The 24,825-nt window shown below is 55.4% G+C and overlaps 2 protein-coding genes across 2 annotated transcripts in view; one reads left to right on the forward strand and one right to left on the reverse strand.

The window, feature by feature from the left end:
- Positions 1–5,797: 5,797 nt before the first annotated feature.
- FTCD (formimidoyltransferase cyclodeaminase) lies at positions 5,798–13,066 on the forward strand. The gene is made up of 7 exons (XM_044913230.1): positions 5,798–5,868; positions 6,302–6,431; positions 6,512–6,673; positions 10,272–10,315; positions 10,519–10,657; positions 11,633–11,728; positions 12,803–13,066. Exons 2-7 carry the CDS (start codon positions 6,429–6,431, stop codon positions 12,887–12,889), a joined length of 531 nt encoding a protein of 176 aa, XP_044769165.1. The 5' UTR covers positions 5,798–5,868; positions 6,302–6,428; the 3' UTR covers positions 12,890–13,066.
- Positions 13,067–17,103: 4,037 nt separating this feature from the next.
- The window catches only part of COL6A2 (collagen type VI alpha 2 chain), a 14,204-nt gene continuing 6,482 nt past the window's right edge, over positions 17,104–24,825 (reverse strand). The window contains exons 20-23 of the mRNA XM_044913235.1: positions 24,482–24,634; positions 23,799–24,251; positions 23,625–23,663; positions 17,104–18,360 (exon numbers count right to left, since the gene is read on the reverse strand). Coding sequence (XP_044769170.1) covers positions 17,762–18,360; positions 23,625–23,663; positions 23,799–24,251; positions 24,482–24,634 — 1,244 coding nt within the window. The 3' untranslated portion in view covers positions 17,104–17,761. The remainder of the gene's footprint in view (positions 18,361–23,624; positions 23,664–23,798; positions 24,252–24,481; positions 24,635–24,825) is intronic.

A 24,825-nucleotide genomic window follows, 5' to 3' on the forward strand; every position in this document is an offset into this window, starting at 1 on the left:
TTTTTTTTTTTTTTTGAGTTACAGTAGTTTTTAGTGGGGATGGGAGTTCTTTTGATGGTTAATTTTTTTTTCAATGTTTTCTTTTGTAGTAAAATACACAACGTGAAATTGGCATCTTAACCATCTTTTAGGTATGCAGTTGGCGATATTAAGTACATCATAATGTTATGCAGCCCTCATAACCCAGGATGGGCTTTTACTGTGTCTGCAAAAAACGCCATTAGGGTTCTGATAAGGACTGCACTGATTCTGTGCGTTGCTTTGGGGAGTACGGCCATCTTAACAGTAGAAGTGTTCTAATCCATGAACATGGGCTTTCCGTTTATTTACATTTTCTTTATTTCAGCAATGTTTTGTAGTTTTTATTGTACAAGTCTTAATCCTTGGTTAAATTAATTTAGTCCTAACTATTTTATTCTTTTTGATGCTATTATAAATGGAATTGTTTTTGCAATTTTTTTTTCAGAGTGCTCATTGTTAGTGTATAGAAACGCACTGACTTTTGGTGTTGACTTCGTATCCTGCTTCCTTGCTGAATTCATTTATTAGTTCTAGGTGGTTAAATTATTAAGTTTAAATAATATACTTAAATCCTTTTGCTCTTTATCCCTGTTAGACAGTGTCTGTTGACTCTTGGTGAAGACAGACAAGAATATTAGTGCACTCCTGTGAGTGGTCATCATCGCTGCTCTTGATCTAAATTGTTATTTGCTATTTTCACATTGTCAAATTTATGACATTTACCTTCTGTAAATGTTCCACATGTCTTAAATACCCACAGATATTTAACCTTAGCTCTGTACACAGGTGAGGTCATCTCTGTTCCTACTTGTCTGTCTGTTGCCTGAATCTCACAGTCAAGCAGATTTTTTAAAGAAAGGCTCATGGTGCTTTACTCTGTGGGATATGGCATGTTTGGCTATGTCTTTCTGTGAATTTATTCTTGCAAGATAGTTAGACAATCAAAATCCCAAGTCACTTGTTTTCACCTGAGAATATTGCAAACATATCTTTTTTTAAAAAAAAATTTTTTTAATTTATTTGTCAGAGAGAGCACGAGCACACGAGCAGGGGAGTGGCAGGCAGAGGGAGAGAGAGAGAGAGAGAGAGAGCATGAGTAGGGGGAGGGGCAGAGGGAGAAGCAGGCTTCCTGCTGAGCAGGGAGCCCGACGCCGGGCTCGATCCCAGGACCCCCGGATCATGAGCTGAGCTGAAGGCAGACGCTTAACGACTGAGCCACCCAGGCACCCTGACTCTTCCTAATTTATTTTTATTTTATTTTTTTAAAGATTTTATTTATTTGACAGAGACACAGCGAGAGAGGGAACACAAGCAGGGGGAGGGGCAGAGGGAGAAGCAGGCTTCCCGCTGAGCAGGGAGCCCGACGCTGGGCTCGATCCCAGGACCCCCAGATCATGAGCTGAGCTGAAGGCAGACACTTAACCGACTGAGCCACCCAGGTGCTCCTGCAAACTATCTTTACCATCTTCTGGAATCACATGTCCCTTGGGGAGGTCTAAGTCTGCCTGGTTATCTCCCCAGTCTCCAGGGACTTGTTTTACTCCCTGATGCCTGAAGTCCCCTTGTATTCACTGTGGTTTTCTCCAGCCTAGCTTTTAAGTGACTGATACAGTTTATGGCCAGGTCTGTTCTCTTTCTAGCTGTTCCAAAATTTTGTGTAATTTTTTTTATGTTGATGCACACAGCAAAGGTGTAGGAATGGTACAAAGGAGCCCCTCACGAGCTCCAGATCCTCCAGTTGTTTGCATCCGCCCCATTTGCTGTATCATTCCCTCTCTGTATCCACGCATAGTCATATATTTTTTTGGACCACTTCAGAGTACGTTAAAGACATTGTACCATCTTACCTCAAATCTATTTAGGTTTTATTTCTTAAGAACAAGGACATTTCTTTTGCACAACCCCAGTACAATGATCAAAATCAGGAAATTCAACATTAATACTGTTCTAGTATCTCATCTGCAGACCATAATCAAATTACGCCAATGTTTCTGTAATCCCCATTAGAGCCACTTATCCTCTCACCCAGGGTCCAACCTGATGACAGTCCTTTTCTGCCATGTCTTCTATTGTCTTTAATTGGGAGCAGCTCCTTGTGCTCTTGCCCTTCAATGACCTTGACATAGTTTAAAAGGACAGGAAGTTGTTTTGTGCAGTGTCTCACAACTACTGGGGTTGTGGGCTTCTGACGGGAGCAGGGCGCGGGGGACATGCTGTCCTCAGAGCGCAGGGTGTGGGGGGGACACTCTCCCTGTTGCCTGGGGTCCTTGGTTCAAGGTGCTGTTATTCGCTGCAATGTTTTTCCTTTTGTAGTGAGTGCTGCATGGGAGGTACTGTAAGAATATGTAAATACCCTGTTTCTCTTGAAATTCCAGCCATAAGTTTTAGCAGCCTGTAACGGGTTTCTAACTTTACCCCTTTTCTTTAAGAAAATGCTTTCATTTTTTGCCCCCTCAGGAAACAGAATTTATTCACAAAGTTTAACAAGTAATGTGTACAAGTATTAACCAATGCATGTTTTTATGTATGTTACAAATATTAAAAAATGCCTTAACTAGTTTCAATGCATTGTCTTTACGGATATGTGGCTTTTTAAAAATTCTTTTCTTTTTTTTTTTTTAAAGATTTATTTATTTATTTGAGAGAGCGAGAATGAGAGAGAGAGAGAGAGAGAGCACACGAAAGGGGGTAGGGTCAGAGGGAGAAGCAGGCTCCCCGCTGAGCAGGGAGCCGGATGTGGGACTCGATCCCGGGACTCCAGGATCATGACTTGAGCTGAAGGCAGTCGCCCAACCAACTGAGCCACCCAGGCACCCAAAAATTCTTTATTTAAATTCAGTTCAGTTAACATATAGTGTATTGTTAGTTTCAGGGGTAGAATTTAGTGATTCATCAGCTGTGTATAGCACTCAGTGCTCATTCCATCACAGGCCCTCCTTAATGCCCATCACCCAGTTACCCCATCTCCCCACCCACCTCCCCTCCAGAAATCCTCAGTTCATTTCCTATGATTAAGAGTCTCTTATGGTTTGTCTCCCTATTTTCATCTTATTTTATTTTTCCTTCCCTTCTCCTAAGCTCCTCTGCTTTGTTTCTTAAATTCCACATATGAGTGAAATCATATGGTATTTGTCTTTCTCTGATTGACTTATTTCACTTAGCATAATACCCTCTAGTTCCATCCATGTTGTTGCCAATGGCAAGATTTCATTCTTTTCGATGGCTGAGTAATATTCTATTGTATATATACCACATCTTTATCCATTCATGTGTTGATGGACATCTGGGCTCTTTCCATACTTTGGCTATTGTGGACATCATTGCTATAAACATTGGGATGCAGGTGCCCCTTCGGATCACTCCATTTGTATCTTTGGGGTAAATACCTAGTAGTGCAATTGCTGGGTCATAGAGTAGTTCTATTTTCAACTTTTTGAAGAACCTCTACTGTTCTCCAGAGTGGCTACACCAGCTTGCATTCCCACCAACAGTGTAGGAGGATTCCCCTTTCTCCACATCCTTGCCAACATCTCTCATTTCCTGACTTGTTAGTTTTAGCCATTCTGACTGGTGTGAGGTGGTATCTCATTGAGGTGTTGATTTGTATTTCCCTGATGCCGCCTGATGTTGAACAGTTTTTCATGTGTCTGTTGGCCATTTGGATGTCTTCTTCAGAGAAGTGTCTTTTCATATCTTCTGCCCATTTATTGATTGGATTATTTATTCTCTGGGTGTTGAGTTTGATAAGTTCTTTATAGATTTTGGATACTAGCCCTTTATCTGGTAAAACATTTGCAAATATCTTCTCCCATTCTGTCGGCTGTCTTTTGGTTTTGTTGACTATTTCCTTTGCTGTGCAGAAGCTTTTTATCTTGATGAAGTCCCAATAGTTCATTTTAACTTTTGTTTCCCTTGCCTTTGGAGACGTGTCTAGCAAGAAGTTGCTGCCTGTTTTCTCCTCTAGGATTTTGATGATTTCCTGTCTCACATTTACGTCTTTCATCCATTTTGAGTTTATTTTTGTGTATGGTGTAAGAAAATGGTCCAGTTTCATTCTTCTGCATGTGGCTGTCCAATTTTCCCAACACCATTTGTTGAAGAGACTGTCTTTTTTCCATTGGACATTTTTTCCTACTTTGTCAAAGATTAGTTGACCATAGAGTTGAGGGTCCATTTCTGGGCTCTCTATTCTGTTTCACTGATCTATGTGCCAGTACCATACTGAAAAAAAAAAAAAAGAAAATCCTTTCATCTCTCCCACATTTATTTATTCCTTATTAATGTGTTTGATGCTCTCCTGTACTTCTTAATATGTTGTTTTATTTTCTTTATCTGAAAGTTCTGATATCTGCAGTCTTTGAAGGTCTGATTTTGCAAATTGCTGCATCTGTTGACTTTCTCATGGTGACTTGCTTCTTCATGTGTTTTGTGATTTTCGATTGTATGTGCATGTTCTTTGCAAATTTATCTGTGGTAATTCTTGGACACCTGGGTTTAAAGTTTGGATTTGCCTCTGTTAGGTCTCAGGTACATGATCACACAGGGCCCCCCAGACTCAGTCTTTTGCTTGGAGCTTTAGAACTACACAGGTAGAGAGTTCTATGTGAACCATGGCCCACATCCCCTCAGCGTGGCTTGTGGTTATAATTCCAGGAAGGGTTTTTCCTGCTTCACCAAAGGGAAGGCAGAAACTGAGGAGTACCCCAACTACATCTTTCAGTGTTTTTTGTTTTCTTAATCCTAGTTCATCCTTGGAGAGGTCACCTTTCAGGGGCCTCCAGTCTGACCCTCACTCTTTAGGACTTGAGACCTCCCTGCTCATGAGAGGCTGCCCGAGGCTCTCAGATGTCCCAGGGTGGACCCAGCGTTAGGGTGAGCAGGCCTGTCTGGTTCCCTTTCTGGTCATTTCTGGCCTTGAACGAGCACCTTTACTTTCCTCCAGCTTAGCCAGGCATTTAAATTCGTGTTTAAATTTCTGTTTGTCTTTCTGAGGTCTTCTGTGCCAGGAGGGCTTTGCTTTATTGCTTGCTGAAGACTCTCAGGTGGGCTCTCAGGAGGCACTCTTGCCCATCTCCATGTCCTCGGGGAGACCTCTCTGCCACCCCCGCCCCCGGGACTCTGCTGGCTTGTTTCTGTCAAGAACGACCTGTCACTTTCCGGTTTTGTAGAAAGTGTCAGCCTGCTTGGTTCAGAACGCGCTGGACTGCGTCACTGGCACATAGCACCGTAAAGTGTTTTGAGTGCTTTTTGGTGGAAAGAATTCCAATCTTAAATGGAGATTTTTTCCAACTTTATTTTGAATTTAAGTAAAATCCATTTTGCCTCATAGAACAAATCTTACGTTTAGGTCAACCAGGCAGCTCCTGGGCTTTAAAAGTTGTGAGAACTGACACCCAAAGAATTAGGAATCTTGTCCAAAGGGGTAGTTTTGTGGGTCCCTTTCCGTGATGGGCTCAGTGTGTGGTGTTGTCTGTGGGACGCATGTGGCTTAGAACGAGGGCACCTCCTCTCTCTGGGTCTCAGTTTCCCTGTGGGGGAAGATGGGTGGGTGGATGTGTCAGGGAGTCTGTGGGGGGCCTGCCCTGGGCTGGGGGCTTTCCCAGAAGCCAGCAGTCACAAGCTCGTGGTGGGTGGGCATGCGGCCAGCTATGCCTGGCTCCCCACACAAAGGTGGATCAGAGCAGGGACACCACCGTGAGCTCAGGTGGGACCCCACCATTCACTGGCCTGCCTTGGGTGGGGGGGGGGGTCGAGGTGGCTCATCATCACCAGCCCCTCTTTCCAGGTGGTGAGCCGGCTGGGCCTGGACTCTCTGTCCCCCTTCAACCCTAAGGAGCGGATCATCGAGTGAGCACCTCCCCTACCCCCACAGAGACCTGCCTTGATCCTTCCAGAGCCTTCTGTGTGGTCACTTATTCATCAGTAAATACCAGGGTGTCTGTGCCAGCCATGAGGCTGGGGGCCAGTTGGGGGGACACAGTGAGACCCTGACAAGGTCCCACCATATCATCATGGGGGCTTCTGTGTGGTCAGGGCCACTCTGCACACTGGGACTGTGTCCCCTCCCCCGTGTGTGGGGAGAGGCCTGGGGTCAGGGATCAGGGTCTGAACCAGCCCTGCCCTCACAGCCTGCGGTGGTGACCCTGAACCCTGCCCGCCATTCCTTGTCCCCCAAAGCCCCATCCCCTGTCCCTAGCCCTGCCCAACCCAGGAGGCATCCCCTGTCCTGGCCCTAAGGCCTACCCGCCCCGAGCCTCGCTGAGCCAACCCCTCCCCACAGGTACCTGGTCCCCAGTGGCGGGCCTGGGCAGAGCCTGGTGGACAAGCCCCTGCGTGCCTTCGTCCGTGAGGTGGGCGCCCGTTCTGCAGCCCCGGGGGGTGGCTCTGTGGCAGCTGCCAGTGCAGCCATGGTGAGTGTGAAGCGAGAGGCAAGGGGTGAGGGGCCTGGCCTGGGGTCCCGAGTCGCATGCCCAGCACCTCTTTCGCCCAGGGCGCTGCGCTGGCCTCCATGACCGGCCTGATGACCTACGGGCGGCGGCAGTTTGAGCACCTGGATGCAACCATGCGGCGCCTGATTCCGCCCTTTCACGCGGCCTCGGCTGAGCTGACCAAGCTGGTGGACGCGGATGCCCGGGCCTTCCAGGCCTACCTGGTAAGTGCTCAGAGGGCCCACCACCAGCCTGTGGACAGCCCTGAGTGAGATGGGGTCAGCCGACAGTGGGGGGCATCCTGGCGAGAGAGGGCTCCCCCAGGGTCACAGAGAACTGGCATGGAGGGTAGGGGCTGTTGTAAGCTCAGGTGTCTGGAGAATAGGGGAGGTTGGAGGGAGGGGATGGTGGTCTGACCGCTATGGCCCCCTCCCCTGACTGTAAGGCTGAGTTCAGGGGTTCTGAGGGTTTGGCCCAGGCGTGGCCCCACGCTCACATCCACAGCAGCGGGTGGGTGGGGTGGGAGGGAGAGAGGGTCCACCCAGGCTCAGCGCCCCTGCCCCGGCTACCCTGAGTCTCGGAGTTGGGTCAGTGCCCAGACCTACAGACGCTGGAGGAAGGCCAGTACCCCAGAGAAGGGCTCACATCCCAGGACGGACGGGCCACAGAAATCCTAAAAGAAGAGCCATTGACTGATGGTCTCAGAGGCTGGAGAAGACATTCCAGCCAGAAGACAAAGAGAGGACCATGGGGAGAGCTGGGAACTCTTCACACGACGTTGCAGGCCGGTCAAGTCGGAACCGGCTCGCCCACCCAAGAGGGAGTCTGTGCGTCAGGCGGTGGGCGCCAGAGAAGGGGTGTAGCTCAGAACCCAGGGCAGGGAATGGAGCACTCGCAGGAAGATCCGAGACGTGAGTCCAGACCAAGCTCTGCTGTGCGTCTGTGTCCCAGAGCAGTTCATGGTGGAAGGACCGGGGAGACGCATGAGCTCACAGCCCCCAGCAGCCCCACAGGCTTCAGGGCAGAGCCACCTCGAGGGCCGAACTGTGCTGAAGGGAAGTCAGGGCTCCAACGACCACCGGTGGCCTCCAGGGCACGCCGTGCACCCCCGAGTGAAGACTGTATCCAGATGGGGACAATCAGAGTCTCGCCTAAATAAGTCACCATCTGGAGCTAAAGTTCACGTCCTCTGGGTGGGAGGTATGGATACTGGTCGTCTTTTTCCATTTGTGTTTTTACACTTAAATTTCATTTATTTGCTAAAGTAGGTAAAACCTCCAAGCAGTTCAGAATTCACAGGACAAGAGGAGAGTGGATGAGAAGTCCCTCTGCTCTGCCCCCGCTGCCCCCCTGCACATCCCAAACAGGCACAATTTCTAGGGCAAGCATCAGGAGATGTTTATTTATATTGGTGTAGATCCAATTTTCCTTTTTCTCCTCATTTCTTACACAAATGGCATCATATGTGTTCTTAGTTTGCCTCCTGGACTCGTCCCTTGATGTTCTATTAGAGATCTTTCTACATTGGTGCATAGAGACCACACGCCCCAGTTGCTAGTACAGATCTGCCCTGACTTACGGTGGAGTTATGACTCACAAACCCATCGTAAACTGAAAATACTGTACGTCGGAAATGCATTTACTACACCCAGCCTGCGGCACCTCACAGCTTAGCCTGGCCCGCCTCAGCTGCTGAGAACACTTCCGTTGGCCGACAGCTGGGCAGAATCAGCTCGCACGCGGCCTGTCTTACGAGAGCGTGTTGAATAGCTCTGTAACTGACCGAATACTGTACCCAAAGTGACCGACAGAACGGCTGTGCGACCGTGGGGCTGCCCAGCCCCAGGACAGGACCGCACATCGCTAGCCTGGGCAAAGACCCACACCCCAAATTCCAAGCACTGGTTCTCCTGAATGCATGTCCCTTTCGCATCACCACAAAGTCAAAATATCTGACGTCAAACCTGTGTAAGTTGGGGACTGTACTGTGTAGACGTCTGGGTCGCAGCACCTTTGGCCAACTCCCTGGGGGATCGTAGGCTTCTTCATCTGCACCTGGCATGCCTCTGTGTGAACGCCTCTAGAGTCTGTCACCAGGCATGCGGTGGGCAGCCTGTGGGAGTGATTCATAGAAGGACTTGCTGCCAAGTGGCCCTTCGGGGACTGCATGGATGGGGCTCCATGGTCCGAATCTGAGGGCTCCTTCCTGGGACCCCACGCCATGGACGTGGCAGTTACACGTGGTCTGCGTCTCCGTGCTGCCCTGGGTGAGCTGCTCGCTGTGCGCGGCAGGGAGCGTTTCTCGGGCTCTGCACAGCGGTGTTGTGCGCCTTCCGGAAAAGCAAGGCTCCCCTCCCTCCCAGAGCTCCCAGACTGCGGGCTACACTCGGGACTCGGACTGGCAGCTTCCGGCGGTGGTCGTGCTGGTTCCTGATGGAGCAGCTTTGAGTTTTCCGTCCTTGAACCCAGAGTCTCCCAGCTCTTCCCTGGGGCTCGTGTCTTGGTTTACAGGGCCTCCCCCAGTGAGTTACTGAGCTTCTCCCGTGGTGCTTCCCAGACTCCTGTGCTCTGATGACCTTCATACATGGAGAGGCTTTTAGGGGGAAGCATCAGTTTTAATATAAACGCAGAACATTTCAGGCTAACCACTAGCGATTAGAAATAAGGCGAATAAGTAGAAAACAACTGGTGCCTGGGTGGCTCAGATGGTTAAGCGTCTGCCTTCGGCTCAGGTCATGGTCCCAGGGTCCTGGGATCGAGTCCTGCATCGGGCTCCCTGCTCAGTGCAGAGCCTGCTTCTCCCTCTGCCTCTCTGTCTCTCTGACTCTCATGAATAAATAAATTAAAAAAAAATTTAAAAAAAAAGAAAAGAAAACAACTGGAAGGAAGTAGAAAAACAAATATCTAATCAGAAGGCAGGGGAGAAATGAAAGATGACCGGCAAAGGTGTCTGGTTCAGAGCCTGAAATGTGACTCAGAGATGCACAGTCAAAAGTCACATGCACGAGGGGAACGTGGTGCTTTACCCTTCCTGGGGCAACAAGAAGATGGAGATCTGGAAAAGGAAGCATCCTCATCTTGGGCCAAATGAGGAAGTGATTTCCAACTGGGGAAAAGCAAAGCTTGCGATAATCTAACTGCAGGTGGGCGGGCTCCTCCACTGGACACAGCTGTGACCGTGGGAAGGACAGGCCTGACTGAAACCAGCCCCGTGCCGCCCGGCGGAGACCCCGAGCACCCGGTCGGGCTGCCTCACGGGACAGGACTGATGCCCCCGTGTGTGAGGACTGCTGTGGGGTCACATGCGGGAGACTGGGGGGAGGTGGGCGCCGCCCCCGCGGCCCAGGCAGCCCCTGGGGGACTCGGGATGGTTTTGTCCACCAGCAGGAGTTGGGGTGCTGACCCGGCGGGCTCCAGACGGGGCCGGGGCCCCCTTGCTCTCAGGCATGCTGACAGAAGCGTCGACTTTTGGACGGAGATTTAGCCAAATCCAGGACGGACACATTCCCCACCTGGCCAGGCCCTTGGCCCTTGCAGGCGGCAGGCGGGGCCTGGGTGTGTGAGGGACAGGCCTGGGCAGACGCAGGGGCGCGGATGGGGGGCTGTCCAGGGCGGCGACCAGCGTGACCACTTGCGGAGGAAGGCCTGCGCTGGTTCAGGCGGGAGGGGCACACACCCCTAACCCCGAGGCCCAGGGCTGTGTCTGGAGCGCATGCCGCGTGAGGGGACGCCCGGCCCCTGGGTGTGGACACTGCCCAGACTCTCCATGTGGCCCCGGGGTAGGCCACTGCTCACCCCACGTTCTGTGATCTCTTCTGGCAGGAAGCCACGAAGCTGCCTACCGACACACCTGAGGAGAGGGACAGGTGAGTGCCGCAGCTGCCGTGGGGGAGGCGCCACCCCAGACCGTGGACGCCCAAGCACGTGACCTTGGAGCCATCCAACCCACCCTGTGGCGTGTGTTTGTCCCCGTTGCCCCCCCTCCTCTGTCTGCTGGGGTGGAGCTGGGGGGCAGTCCAGGTGGCCCCTGGGTGCCCTGGGCTCTGACCATCGACCCGCTTGGATTCAGGCGTGCGGCAGCCCTGCAGGAAGGGCTGAGGCGGGCGGTAGCCGTGCCCCTGGCGCTAGCAGAGACGGTGGCCTCGCTGTGGCCTGGGCTGCAGGAGCTGGTGCAGTGTGGGAACCTGGCCTGCCGGTCGGACCTGCAGGTACGGGAGCGGGGGCTCGGCCTCCTGCTGCAGGGGGAGCAGCATGGAGGGTCCGGGGACACTTATGGAGCCAGCCCGGACAAGAGCGCTTCGCAGGGGGCCTTGGCCAGTCTCAGCCAGCAGAGCCCATTGGTTTATCCCGCTTTAAGAGTGGGAAGTAAGGATTTCATTTAAGCTTGCACGGCAGAGAGGCAGAAACTCAACCTTTTCTCGAGTCCACCCCTAACCCCCGTCCCCCAGACCCTCCTGGCGACCCCATCTCCTCCCGCTCCCTTGTTCTCTCTTCCCTCCTGCTCATGGCCCCTTGTCCTTCGGAAAACCCCTAAACCAGCTCACAGAGGCGCACCTGTCGCCCTGTCCACAGCCCGTGCGTGGAGGGCTCAGGGTCGGGGACATGGAGTGGGTGCTGAGATTTCTCGGCCCATCCTGGGTGCCGCAGCTGTAGGGCTTTACAAGAAAGACACCTGTTCCCAGTGTCCGTCCTGAGGCTCCAGACAAGCGTCTCCTCCTTTCCTGGGGAGGCGGCCATGTGCCGTCTGGGCACAAGCGGCTCCTGCCGTTCTGGGTTCGTCCCTGAGCCCGTGCTCCCACCTGCTCTCCCCACCCCGTGGCCCGCATGTGGGAAGCCGGGAGGTGACTCGGGAGCATCGGCTGTAGGCCGGGCCTGAGGCTGGCATGCCGGGAAGCCTCACCTCTCCCAGGGCTTCGTTTTCTGTGCTCAGAGATGGAAGGCTGTGGTTGTCCTCTGTCTGGAGGGGCCAGGCCGGAGCCCACCCTTCTGCACGTCCACTGCTGGGGCCTCTGCAGACAGGCTGGCCCTGGGCCTCCTGGGGACCCCTGGGCGCTCAGTGCACCATCCTTACTGATGAGATGTGAGAGGCCCCGGCTGTGGCCCTAGGTGGTGGAGAGGGCAGGGTGAGCCCGCCCTCCGCCCGGGTCACGAATGGCCAGCTCTGCTCCTGGCACCTGTTGCAGGTGGCGGCCAAGGCCTTGGAGATGGGCATGTTTGGTGCGTATTTCAACGTGCTCATCAACCTCAAGGACATCACCGACAACGCATTTAAGGACCAGGTGAGCAGGAGGCCCACAGGGGCCAGGCCCCGCAGCGGGACCTGGAGGTTGCCCTCAGGGCTATGGTCCCTCAGTGGGGACTGGGAAGTGTCCATCTGCTGGGAGGTTCTCTGGCCTCCGCGGTGGCTGTTGTCCTCTCGGGGGGTTCTGGAGGTGGGGGGCTGGGCATCATCCATGCCTCCACCTTCTAATGGCTGGGGGGCTGGGGAGCTGCTGGGATTGGGGGCCCCCATACCCTTGACCCCGAACCTGCCCGCCATGCTCACCTGCCCAGCGGGGCCACCCAGGGCTGGGGCGCCCAAGGTAGACCCTTAGCACTGACAACACGGGGCCTCAAAGAGCAGTTGCCAACCCACGAAATGATCTTAGCTTCAGCATTTGTTGTAATTTCGTTGTTACTGCTATCGAGGTAAATTTGAGGAATATACTAGTCACCATTTTAAAGTGTACCACTCAGGGCATTTTGCACACTCGCAATGTGTGACCACCACCTCTGTCATGTTCCAGAACATTCTCACTGCCCCAAAGGAAGCCCCCCACCCATTAGAAGACCCCCGTTTCCCCGCCTCCAGCCCCGGACACCACCCATCTGTCTCTGATTTTGTGATAATCTTTAAAAACTAACAGCTCAGAATGAAGGCCTTTTCGGGGACTGAGCTTGGCTCCTTAAGGGAAGTCACTGTCTACCATGTGACCACATGTGTGTTGACTTAAAGGATGGGCTGCATGAACCCCCTCTGGGCTCGGGGCCACAGCCCTGCCCTCTGCAGTTGTGACTACCATGGGAAGACCAAGAGGGTAGGGGTCCTGGGCCTGGCTGTCCTCAAATCTCAGGACAGACAGAGGGACTCTCCCATCCTCGCTGAGAGGCCTGCAAGGAGTTGGGGGTCCCCAGGTCGGGGCCTTGGGATCACCCCAGAGAGGACAGGCAAGGGAGCATGGCCAGAGGGCACAGGGAGGTGGCAGGGGTCCAGGGTTGGTGGGGATGGGCTGTGGGTGCAGGGTGACGCCTGGGCCTGGGCTGGTGGGGGTGGGCTGCAGGGGCAGACTGACATCTGGGCCTGTGTCTGTCAGACCCACCAGCACATCTCTAGCCTCCTGCAGGAAGCCAAGACCCAGGCAGCCCTGGTGCTGGAGCACCTGGAGGCCCGGCAGGAGTGACGGCAGCTGGGGAGACCGCGTAGACTCCGCAGCCCTAGGTGCCCCTCCCCCTTCCTGGCAGCCTCCAGACACAGTCCCTGTGGGGCCCAGAGGGGGCTGGGGGGGTCAAGGGTCCGCTTGGGGTGGTGGAGTCACCCCCCCATCACTTGCAGCTCTTAGTAAAGTCATGACCCACCAGTGCCTGTGTAGTGTGTTTGGGGCTGGAAGAAGGGAAGGGCCAAGCTAAGTGGGCAGGGATGGGGGACTCGAGATGAGTGAGCATGGGGAGAGGTGGTCAGAGGAAATGGGGGCACAGCATGGGGGTGACACACTGGTTCCAGGGTTCCACAGATGCATGTGAGATGCCCCTGGAGCCTGAGCCGGGCCACAGGTCACTGGGAGCTGTGGGGGTTATGGGTAGGGTTCAGGGCAGGGTGCCTGGGGCTTAGTGGCCTAGGGTCGTGCATGGGACAGAAGCCCCCCACAGATAGCAGGGCTCCCCCATCATGTCTGAGGAAGGAGGTGAGGCCGGTACTGCCTGAAGCGTGGGGGAGCTGTGGCCAGCACCTGATGCTGTGGGGGTGGCCAGGCAGGTGAGGATGAGGGGGAACAGGGTGCCGGGAGTTCCTGGGGAGGGGATGAGTTCCCCTGATCTGGCGGGGAGGTGACAAAGCATCACACCCAGGGGTCCCAGGAGGGATGGGCCCCGGCCACAGACTTCTCTCACAGTGGAAGCTCAGGGGGCCGAGGCCCAGCGATGGGGGTCCCAGGAGGACAGCTCCCCCATCTCCCAGCCCACAGCCCCTCTGCCTGCTACTGCATCCCCCCACAGAGCCTGGTGGCGAGGGACAGGGAGGGGGTGTGGTGGAGAGCCCCCGACAGACAGCCCCAGATTCAGGTCCTGCCGAGCCAAGCGTGACCGCGGTGGCTGAGGGAGGGCCGTGGGGTCCTGGGTGGGAGCTCCAGGAGGAGGGGGGCAACAGGGCTGTGGCGGGCATGAGGCTGCTGTGGTCTGGTCCTACTGGGGGCTCCAGAGAGGCTGTGCGCAGGTGGCTGTGATCCCCAGGGGGCTCTGAGCCTTGACTGAGTGCACGTGGGCTCTGCCACAGGCTGAGGTTTTCCCAGCTTAATCTTCCAAAATAGGCAATGAGTTACGTGCTCCCAAGCTGGAGTGACACGGATTCCCTGGGGAAGCCTCACCACCCTGTCCCCGCCGGGCCCCCTTCACACCCTCCTAGGAAAATCACTGCATTCTGTTTCATACCCACTTCGTGCCTATTTAAGCAAACACAAACACATGTGAATATATATTCTTAATTCTTCCTTCAGTGTGTAAAGAGAACAGGTTACATGCTGGATTTCGAGTCTACTTAGCAAGAGCACCTTTCTTATCGGTAGAGAGACTTATCTTATTATCTTATCTTATTAGAGAGACTCCTTATTAGACTTATCTTATTAGAGAGACTCCTACTCAAAATGGGTTTTATTCACTCATCCTTTCCCCGTATTTTCTTAACCATTTCACGGTGAAATGTAAGAAACATTCAGAAACCACGACCAACTTCTCAAGGGTTTGTGACCATGTCCTGGGTGACCCTCTCCCATCACAGAACACCCCTGACTCCCACAATCCTACTCTATGGTGACTGGACCCCTGTTTTCCTGTTGGTCCATCTGGCAGAAGCAAGCATGGCGGTTTGCTGACCTCAGAGTCCATCTGGTCCAGTGTGTCATTCAAAGCCCTTGTTTCCTTGCTGATCTTCTGCTTAGGTAATCTGTCCATTGCAGTGAGGGGGGTGTTAAAGCCCCCCACTATTATTGTATTGCTGTCAATGTGTCTCTTTGATTTTTGTTATTAATTGGCTTATATAATCGGCTGCTCCCATGTTAGGGGCATAGATATTTACAACTGTTAGATCTTCTTGTTGGATAGACCCTTTAAGTATGATGTAGTGTCCTTCCTCATCTCTTATTATACTCTTTGGTTTAAAACCTAATTTGTCTGATATAAGGATTGCCACCCAGCTTTCTTTTGGTGTCCATTAGCATGATAAATAGTTTTCCACCCCTTCACTTTCAATCTGGGGGTGTCTTTGGGTCTAAAATGAGTCTCTTGCAGACAGCATATCAATGGGTCTTGTTTTTTTTTCCAATCAGATACCCCGTGTCCTTTGATTAGAGCATTTATCTCATTTACATTCAGGGTAACTATTGAAAGATATGAATTTGGTGCCATTGTATTGCCTGTAAGGTGACTGTTTCTGTATATTTTCTCTGTTTCTTTCTGTCTTTGTTCCTTTTGGGCTCTCTCTTTGCTCAAAGAATCCCCTTTAATATTTCTTGCAGGGCTGGTTTAGTGATCCCAAATTCTTTTAGTTTCTGTTTGTCCTGGAAGCTCTTTATCTCTCCTATTCTGAATGTCATCCTAGCTGGATATAGTATTCTTGGCTGCATATTTTTCTCATTTAGTGCTCTGAATATATCCTGCCAGTCCTTTCTGGCCTGCCAGGTCTCTGTGGACCAGTCTGCTGCCAGTCTAGTGTTTCTACCCTTGTAGGTTAAAGACCTCTTGTCCCAAGCTGCTTTCAGGATTTTCTCTTTGTCTCTGAGATTTACAAGTTTCACTATTATATGTGGAGGTGTTGACCTATTTTTATTGATTTTCAGAGGGGTTCTCTGTGCCTCCTGAACTTGAATGCCTGTTTCCTTACCCAGATTAGGGAAGTTCTCAAGTATAATTTGTTCAAATAAGCCTTCTGCCTCCCACCCTCTCTCTCCTTCTCTTCTGGGACCCCTATTATTCAAATATTATTTCACTTTAGGTATTACTGATCTCTTGAATTCTCCCCTCGTGATCCAGTAGTTGTTTATCTCTCTTTTTCTCAGCTTTCTTATTCTCCATCATTTTGTCTTCTATGTCACTGACCCTCTCTTTTGCCTTGCTTATCCCAGCAGTTAGAACCTCCATTTTTTACTGCAACTCAGTAATAGCATTTTAATTTCGGCCTGATTAGATTTTAGTTCTTTCATTTCTCCAGTAATTTCTCTTCTGTGTTTTTTTTTCAAACCCAGTTAGTATCTTTATAATCGTTGTTTTGAATTCTGGTTCTGACATCTTACTTATTTCCATATTGATTAAATCCCTGGCCATGAGTACTGCCTTCTGTTCTTTCTTTTGGGGTGAGTTTCTCCATCTCATGATTATGTACAGAAAAGAATAGATGAAAGACAGAGAAAAGGCAAAAATTGCAACACCACCACCAGAAAAATACAAACAAAACAAGTCAGAAACAAAAGTAAGAAAAAAATCAAACAAGAAGTAAAACAGAATGAAACAGTAAACTAGATCCTGATGTATTTTGGTCCGTTAAAAGAAACTAGATCTCAAAATAGGAAAGAAAGAAAAACTGTATATACACAAATAAAATATAATGAAAGGAAACCAAGAATAAAAAAATTATATATAATGTATATATAAAAATTAAAAAAGAATTTAAAGAAGAATTGATAAAATAAGAAGATAACTGAAAAAAAAACAAACTGAAAGACTCAAGAATGATAAAACCACAAATGCTACATACCGTTTTCCCCAAGAGCTGAAGTTGCAGTTCTGTGTGATCGTGAACTTGATGTTTGCGGGTTCCTGCAGGTCTTCTGGGGGAGGGACCTGTTGCGCTGGCTCTCAGGTGTCCTTGCCCGGGTAGAAGTGCACCCCCCCTGCCAGGGGGCCGGGCTCAGTGTAAGCAGCTCTGGATCACACTGTTTGGCCCCGTGTGCTCCCTGAAAGCTTTCCGCACCTTCCAGAAAGGGGTCACCTTCCTAGTTGTAGAACTGAAGCAGTTCTCTGCTCAGATCTCCCATTGATTCTGCAGGTGTTCAGAATGATTTGAAAACTAGCTAGCTGGATTCCAGGGACCAGGTGAAATTAGGGTCCCCTACTCCCCCGCCATCTTGACTCCTCCCCCCAACAAACATTTTTAAAGCACTTTGGCTTAGTCTGGGGATAGAGGGGGACTTCCCTGATGCAACAGCATCCTTCTCAGCTCAAGGCCAGCTAGACAGGGGCAGATTCCATGGTCAAGGCTGTCCAGTCTATACACTTGGGGTGGTGTGGATGGCCAGTGCCTGGAGTCAGAACCTGCCCCAGGAGAGCAGGGTCGGGGGGGGGGGGGCACCATGGTCAGTCCTGGTGGCACATGAACGGTCTGAATGTCTCCTTGGCCACCACAGGGGTCTCTGGTGGGCACAGACATAAGGAGGTTGAGAGCAGGAGGCAGTTGAAAGCCTTTATTGTACTGGGGCGTGTGCATACAGGAATGTGCAGGGCCTGCTGTCACGGCTCAGTCTGGGGCAGGTGACCTCCAAGGGCCAGGCAGAGACCTCAGAGCAAGCCCAGTAGAGCTGGTGGGGCCCACAGAGAGCCGTTGGAGGGCACTGGAGGGGCTGAGGAGTCCAGGGGTGAGGCTGGGCTGAGGAAGGCCAGGGGAACTGCAGGCCGTCCACGAGGGTCTGGAGCACTGGCCACCAGAGTGCACCCTGCAAAGCCTCTGGGATCCGGGGAGGGTGTGGAGGGCAGGGTGTGAACAGACTGACAGGAGTGTAGCCTGGTGGGGCGCTCTGGAGGAGCTGGGGATGGGCGGGGGTCCTCTTTTCCTGACTTCACACCCACACCTGGAGATGGAGTCTGCAGCATGCGGGACCTCGAGTGAGTCTTCGTAGCACCACGGATAGAGGACAGTGCCCACAGGGCTGGGGAGCCTGGGGCACGAGGCTGAGGGCGCAGGCAGGGCGGCGGGCCGGGAGTGCGAGACGGGGGCTGGAAGCCGGGGCCAGGGGCTTGAGGCTGGGGGCCTGGGTGTGGGTCTGGCGGGCGAGGGGCAGGAGCGGGGGGCGCTAGCAGATCCAGCGGATGAACCTGTCGAAGAAGCCGGGCTGGGCCAGGCTGTCGTAGTCCTTCTCGCGGAAGACGGCGGTGGCGTCGCCCAGGCTGATCTTGGACAGCACGTCTGTGTCCACGTCGCCCCCCACGGCCACCACGGTGGGCACCACGTTCTGCTTGCGCATGGAGTGCACGGCCTCCTCCAGGCTGTCGTTGCCCGTGACGCCGTCGGTGAGGAACACGAAGGCCAGCTCGGCGTGGCGGCGCGCCCCCGGTCGCGCGCCGCGCACCACGTGGTTGATGGCGTACACGATGCCCGCGCCCACGTGCGAGAAGGAGTTGAGGTAGCGCGCGCCTTCCAGCGCCTGGTGGATGCGCGTCAGGTTGGAGGTGAGCGGGAATTCCACCTGCTGCTCGCCAGGGCCCCCGAACTGCAGCAGGGCCACGCGCGCGTTGAGCGGGTCGTCGTCCCTGCGCGCCAGCGTCAGCCGCCGGGACACCTCCTCCACGAAGCGCCGCGCCTTGTAGAAGTTCTGCTCGCCCAGCCGCTCGGAGCCGTCCAGCAGGAAGACGATGTCCACAGGCCGCTGCGTGCACTGGGCCACGTACAGCTCTGGGGGCAAAACGGGGTGGTGGGCAGGCGACCTGGGTGAGGCCCCCCGCCCCGCTGGCCGGGCCCTGCCCTGGCTGCCCCTCCTGGCCACTCCAGGCCCTGGCACAGTCTGTTTCCTGGCCCTGGCCATGCCCTGCACCCATCTCTGTGCACACCCCTCCCACTGGAGCCCTGAGGACCACCGGGGTTGTGGGGTTGCATCCAAAGGCACGCGTGACCGGGAGCCCCCACCACAGTGGGCCAGGGTGGGCCCCATCTTCTGGAACCTGTCACTGTCTTTGCTGGTTTTGCCTCCACCAGGAAATGTCCCCAAACCTGAGGACTCAGGGGTTTATTTCCACCCTCCAAGCACCATCTCTGCTCAGTGGCCTCCTCCAGGCCCTTCTGGGGCAGGAAGGGGACCCCAAAAGGGCCTCAGTCCACAGTAGGGGTGGGAGAGAGGATCAGGGAGGCTGTCTTTGCGTTTGTAATTGACAAAAAAGATCTCATAAAGACCTCCAGCCCTGAAGACCCCAGGATGCAAGGACCCACATCTGCTATGACCTGCTGTTGTCCCAGAGCTGCCCAATGCTGGCTGGGCCACGTCTCTCCCAGCTTGGGGAGCAGCGGAGAGAGGAGCCTGTGTCCTCTGGGCCTGGACATCTCTCTGGTAGGCAGTGAGCCCTGGGTGGCCAGGCCCCTGCAGCCTCTCCAGTGACTCACTATTACCTGCGGAGAGCCCTGCTCCCATCTGGGTGGGCACCAGCCCTGGGCTTGCCAGATAGCATTGGGGGTGAGGCTGCGGCCAAGGCTGAGGCCAAGCCTCTGGGGGATGTGGGCACCCCAGCACAGGCGGAAAACCCACTCTTCGCATACGTGGGACATGGTCCACCCTCCGCAGACACACAGCCAGGCCCCTCTGCCGTGGCCTTGCTGGAGACTTCACCTCAACCACAGCTGGGGCTGGGGGAGGACAGAGCTGGTCCTCCTGCTTGCATCCAGTTTCTCAGCCCTGAGAGCCCCACTCTGGGATGTGGGTCCAGGCATGCTGACCCCTGGGGCCAGGAGTGTGGGGATCCCATCAAGGAGGAGGTCCTGACTCCTGGCACTGATGGGCAGGGCCTCAGCCCAGGTCCCAGCCTTGGGGCAGTCCTGCAGGCAGCATCCCCCAGCTACACAGGTGCCCACTCCAGACCAGTCCCCAGCCACGGCATGTCACCCCAGCACATCACGTGACCACAGCAATGCGTTCACACTCTTTTTCAGCTTTTATAGAATGTTTAAGATGTGCTCACAGCACCTGAAGGTCGCTCCCTGGGTGCGTCGCCTCACAGTGTGGGCGCCAGGCTACCCGCAGATGGAACTGCTATTTCTGGCAGGCAGGATTTTTTTTTTTTTGGAGCTTATATTAATGATGTAGCTTATTTTGGTGGCTGTGCAGATGAAAAGCAGCTTCTGCTTTAAATCCACGTGGCCAGAACTTGCTGAAAAGGTCTAGCAAGCAGTCTGGGTGCCCCTGTGCTCCCAAGTCACCACCAGCAGAGACACAGGTGGGGGGCGGCTGGCTTGGGGGGCAGTTTTCCTCAATGCACCAACCAGGGAGGCCGAGAAAAATGCATAAGGGGTGGCAGCAGGCACAGAGGCTGCAGGGGAATCGAGGAGTTTAGGGATTATGAGGCTTTGCTCTTCTCTCTTCTTTTCTGGCCAAGTAATGTCTCCCCCAAAGATGCCCATGTCCTAATCCTGGAGACTGTGAATATGACCTTATGTGGCAAAAAAGATTGCATGTGGAATTAAATTATGAGCTTGGGACTACTCTGGATTCTCCAGTGGGCCCCAAGTGCCACCACAAGGTCCTTATAAGAGGGAGGCAGGGGGGTCAGTCTCCAAAAAGTATGGGCTACGTGACCACAGAGGCAGAGACAGGAGCTGGAGGAGACAAGAAGGGTCCTCCCTGAGCCCCCGGAGAAAGCGTGGCTCTGCCACACCTGGATCTTGGGTTTTCGGCCTCCAGACTGAGAGAGGATAGATTTCTGTTGTTTTAAGCCCCTTCTTGTGCGGTAGGCCGCCCCAGGGAGCTAAGAGGGCTGGGTGGGGGCAGCTCTGGCCAGCCCTGCATGCGGGCGGCCTCTGTGGCTTCAGCAGAGCGCCAGCACGGTCTCAGGGTCCCCCACGATGTCCCTGTGCACCAGCTTAAATGTGTCAATGAACAGTTCCATCCAGTCCTGCCGCTCGCCTCCCGTGGCGAATTTGGCTCGCTCGGCGGTGTAGACCATCACGGCCACCAGCCTGGAGTAGGCGGCCGGGTCCTGCGTGAACTCCGTGGCGTTTAGCAACTGTTGGATCAGGGGGATGGTCCTGGGGAAGGAGGCATCCGGGCCCTCTTCCGTGCGGAGGAAGGTGACCGGGGGCTCGCCGCCAGGCCGCGGTCCATCTGCAGGGGCATCCAGAGAAGGCTTTAAGGGACTAAGTTGGCGTGAGTGGGCCTCCAGCCGCCCTCCTGGGCTGAGCATACTGTGAGAGCCGAGGGCCTCTCTCCTCCGGGATGACTTAGGACCAAAGCGAGGAATGGGTGTTAGGCTCAGCAAGGGGGTCGGATGAGGAGGCTGGGGGGGGGGCTACAGCGCCCCCATGTCAGCACGCAGGTGCCTGAGCTCACAGCAGCTTGGGGAGCCAGCAGCAAAGCACGTTGCCGAGGAGACGGGGAGTAGAAGCACCTTTGGGGTCCCCACAAGACTCTTGGCACAAATGGTGGCACTGAGACTTGACCAGTCTCGGGGGCGGCTTCTAGCCGCCCAAGGCTGTGCCCCTGGACCCCCCTCAGAACAGCTTCCAGAAAGCTTGCGATTCTAAATCCTCTGCACTTCGAGATGCCCATCGCCCACCGCCCAGAACTGTCCCCTCAAGGACCCGGGAGCGGCCGGGCCGCATACACTCAGGGCTCCGCTCTCCCTCCCGGGCCCCTGGGAGGTCAGGGCCTGACCCCACGGGCGCCTTGCTCCGAGTGCACCACGGCCTCTGTCCTGGGGGTCCGGGAGTTTCTTTCTCCTCCAGGAGGTGCCAGGTAGCCAACCCAGGTGACCTGGTCACATGGGCCCCCCACCCCGGCACACACAGGGCCCTCTGAGCCTCTCCTCTGCACACCCGGCCCCGGAGAGTCTCCAGCGTCTGTCCCAGGGAAGTGGGGCTCGGGTCACGCTGGGGCCCCTCCCTCCTGCGGCAGCTCTCCAGAACCAGCTCAGTCTTTGCCGCCTCAGCCCCTGGCCAGCTCCGTTGCTCCCCGAAACCCTCATGGCTCTGACCCAATCGAGCAAGCTGCCCCCTGGCCGGGTCCAAGCCTAGGAAGGTGGGCCTCTGGGTGGACGGGGCCATATGGCCCAGAAGGTCAGTGTCATGTCCCAGCCAGCAGCATCCACCCAGCACCCTGTCTGCGGCCTCGAAATGCTGAACAGCACACCCACCCCCTGGCGTGCCAGGTTTGTAAGATCTCATCCTCCAGAGACCTCTGCTTTCTTCCTCTCTGGTCACAACGTCTACAACACTTGGAAATTTTCATCACTTTAAAGGATAAGCTTGTGAGTTCAGCAGAGAAGGTAACTGGGAAGAGGAGAAGAAGGGCCTCCTAGGGGGCCACGCCCTCCCACTGTTGGGTCTTGGAGGCTCAGGGGAAGCAAGGTCACCATCCCACCAACAACAAAACCACACGGAGACATCACAAGAAAGGGAGCTGTGGCCGGATAGCCCTCATGAACACAGACGCAGACGTCCTCAGCAGAATATTAGCAAACCAAACCTAACAACACATAAAACGATTTATACACGGCAACCAAAGGGGGTTAATCCTGGGCCGGCAAGGTTGGCTCACCATCTAAAAATCAACGTCATCCATCGCATCAACACGGCAAAGAAGGGAAACTGCCGAAGCAGCCTGTGACAAAGCCCCACACTCACTCAGGATGAAGTCCTCAGTAACTAGGAGCAGAGGGGACCATCTCAACTTGACAAGGCGCATCGGTAAAAAGAACCTCGGCTCACTTCAAACTCAGTGGTGAGAAACTGGAAGCTTCCCTGCCAAGATCGGGGCGAGGATGCCAGGTCCCTACTGGGCCCGGACACCAGGGCTCGGGGTCTGGAGTCTGCCCTCGAGGGGCCAACCTGACTGGGGGGCCCACTGCAGGATGACTGGGGCCCTGCGGGACAAGCAGAGGTACAGCCCGTGGGGTGCTTGGCCGCTCCGGCTGGCCTCTGGCAGAGACCGCACTGGCCCAGCTCTGAGGCCGGCACCTGGGGTTTGGGCAGCTCTGGGCACTGTGTAGAGCCGTCCCCAGTGGACTCGAGGGACCCCAGGCCCGGGAGGTCCCCAGAGTGAAGCCCAGAGCTCACAGGCAGCCACGGTGTGGTCAGCGTACCACCGTGATGACCTTTTCCTGGGAAGCTCTCTGCCTGACCCAGCTCAACACAGTTCCTTCCCTCGGGCCGCCTCTGTGCCTTCGGACCTGCCCAGCGGGCCCACCTGACGCCCCGTGAGGAGTACGCACGCAAGCCCAGGAAATGCTGACTTCGCCCGGCAGAGCAGGGGGTGGACACGGGCCCCACGTTTCTTATCTGTGTCCTCTGTGGGATCTGCCAGCACAGCCCAGCCTGCCCGCTTCGGCGGCCCCCGCCACACCAGCTCCTGCTGGCGTCCTGCCCCTTCCCTGGCCCCGCAAGCCCCCTGGGACAGCTTCTGCATGTCCCCAGCACTGCAGCCGTGTCAGGCAAGGGGCCCGGGCCCCCCGACCCAAGCCGGTGTCCGCTTCCTGAAGCAGGAGCTCAGGGCCGTCGGGGGGAGGGGGACAGCGCATCAGCCTGAGGCTGTGTGGCCTCGGCTGCTCGCACCTCCTGGGCGGTTGAAATCGGCCACTTTGTTTACTGCGTCTGGGGCTCCTGCCTGTGGGGGCTGAGACGGTTCTGGGGTGTCTGTTCCTCCGGGGGCAGTGGTGGTGGTGGGGGACCACAAGATGCTGAGGCTGTGAGCCTGCGTTCCAGACCAGGGCCCACCAGACACATGCAGGCCTGGACGGGAGCCCCCCCACCCCCCCGAGTGTGCGAGCTGGGTGGGCGGGCTGAAGGGCTCAAGACGTCAAACCTCACCCCCAGCCCCTCCTCAGACGTGCCAGGGTCCTGGGGCTGAGTCGCCCATCTGAAGGTTTCTTGCCAGGGAGGGCTCCCGCAGCGGCCCCTCCTCCCCAGCCCTGGGCCGCTTGTGAGTCTGGGGTGGGGGGCTCGGCAGCACCCCGAGTTACCTGTTTGGCAGGGAAGGTCCGGGCACACGATCTGAGGGTCTAGGAGCAAGGAAAGAGGCCAGGCGTCCCAGTCAGTGGCCACCGGCCGGGCCCTTGGATGTCCCGGCCACTTCCGCCCCGCCGCACGTCCTCCTTCCCCTGGCACGGACCCGGGCTGGGCAGGCTGCCGCTCACCTGGGCACAGGACGTCCTCCATGTCGTCGATGAACTTCTCGGCCACCAGATCAGAGAAAAGGGTCATGTTTCGCACCTGCTGCGGCTTGTCGCATGCGATGGAGTAGAGGTTCTCGCTCTCGTGCCCCTCGTGGAACATGTCCCCGATGCCGATGGCTGTCACCGTGACATCGTGGTTGCACAGCGCCCGCAGGTTGAGGTCGTCGTCCCGGGGGTCGTGGCGGCCGTCCGTGATGACCACCGCAAACACGCGGGTCTTCTGGCGCCGGCTCTCCTTGATGAGCTGGTTGTAGGCGAACTTGAGGGCTGAGGGTGTCCAGGTGCCGCCGGCAATCCACTCCAGGTTCTTGACGGCCTCCTTGAAGCTGGATAGCGAGTCGATGCGCTCATCGTCCAGCTGGATGGCCTCAAAGGTGCCCTCATGGCTGTACTGCACCACGCCCACGCGGGTCCCTGCCGTGGCCGGGCCGGGCGTTAGTGCCGCCCGCTGCCCCACCCTGCACGGCCCGCCCCCCTCGAGCGGGGCCTCAGCGGCTCTGGGCAAGCTGACGCCATCCCCTGGATGTCTGTCTGTCCACCGCCTCCCGTGACGCGGCCTCAAGACGTCCCGCCCGCCCGGCCTCCCTCCCTGCTGGTGCGTGGGGCCTCCCAGCTCCCCTCGCCCCACGGCAGGCACGGCTGACCCGTCTCTGACTTGGGGTCCTTGGCAATGGCCCCCAGCCTGTTGACCACATTGATGACGAAGTTCTTCTCCAGGGTGAAGTTGGTGTAGCCAATGCTCTCGGAGCTGTCGATGACGAACACCACGTCCAGGGCCCCACACCGCTTCTCGCAGTCTGCCAGGAGGGGCAGGGTCAGCGGCGGGGGCGGGGGGGGTTGTCAGGTGGCTGTGTTCACTGACCCTGGGCCCTGGGACACAGGCCCGAGGCCCACAGCCAGGTGCACGAGCGGGAGGGCGTGACCCAGGCAGATGACCCTGGCCCCCGGACCAGAGCCCTCCAAGGACACTAGGGTCCTAGCTCCTCCG

This window comes from Neomonachus schauinslandi, chromosome 1, assembly GCF_002201575.2.
Source record: "Neomonachus schauinslandi chromosome 1, ASM220157v2, whole genome shotgun sequence".
NCBI classification, from domain to species: Eukaryota; Metazoa; Chordata; class Mammalia; order Carnivora; family Phocidae; genus Neomonachus; species Neomonachus schauinslandi.

Coding starts and splice junctions, on each gene's coding strand:
- FTCD (XM_044913230.1), top strand. Junction 6,674..10,271: donor GGGCCTTCCAGGCCTACCTG/GTAAGTGCTCAG, acceptor CTCTTCTGGCAG/GAAGCCACGAAGCTGCCTAC. Junction 11,729..12,802: donor ACAACGCATTTAAGGACCAG/GTGAGCAGGAGG, acceptor TGTGTCTGTCAG/ACCCACCAGCACATCTCTAG.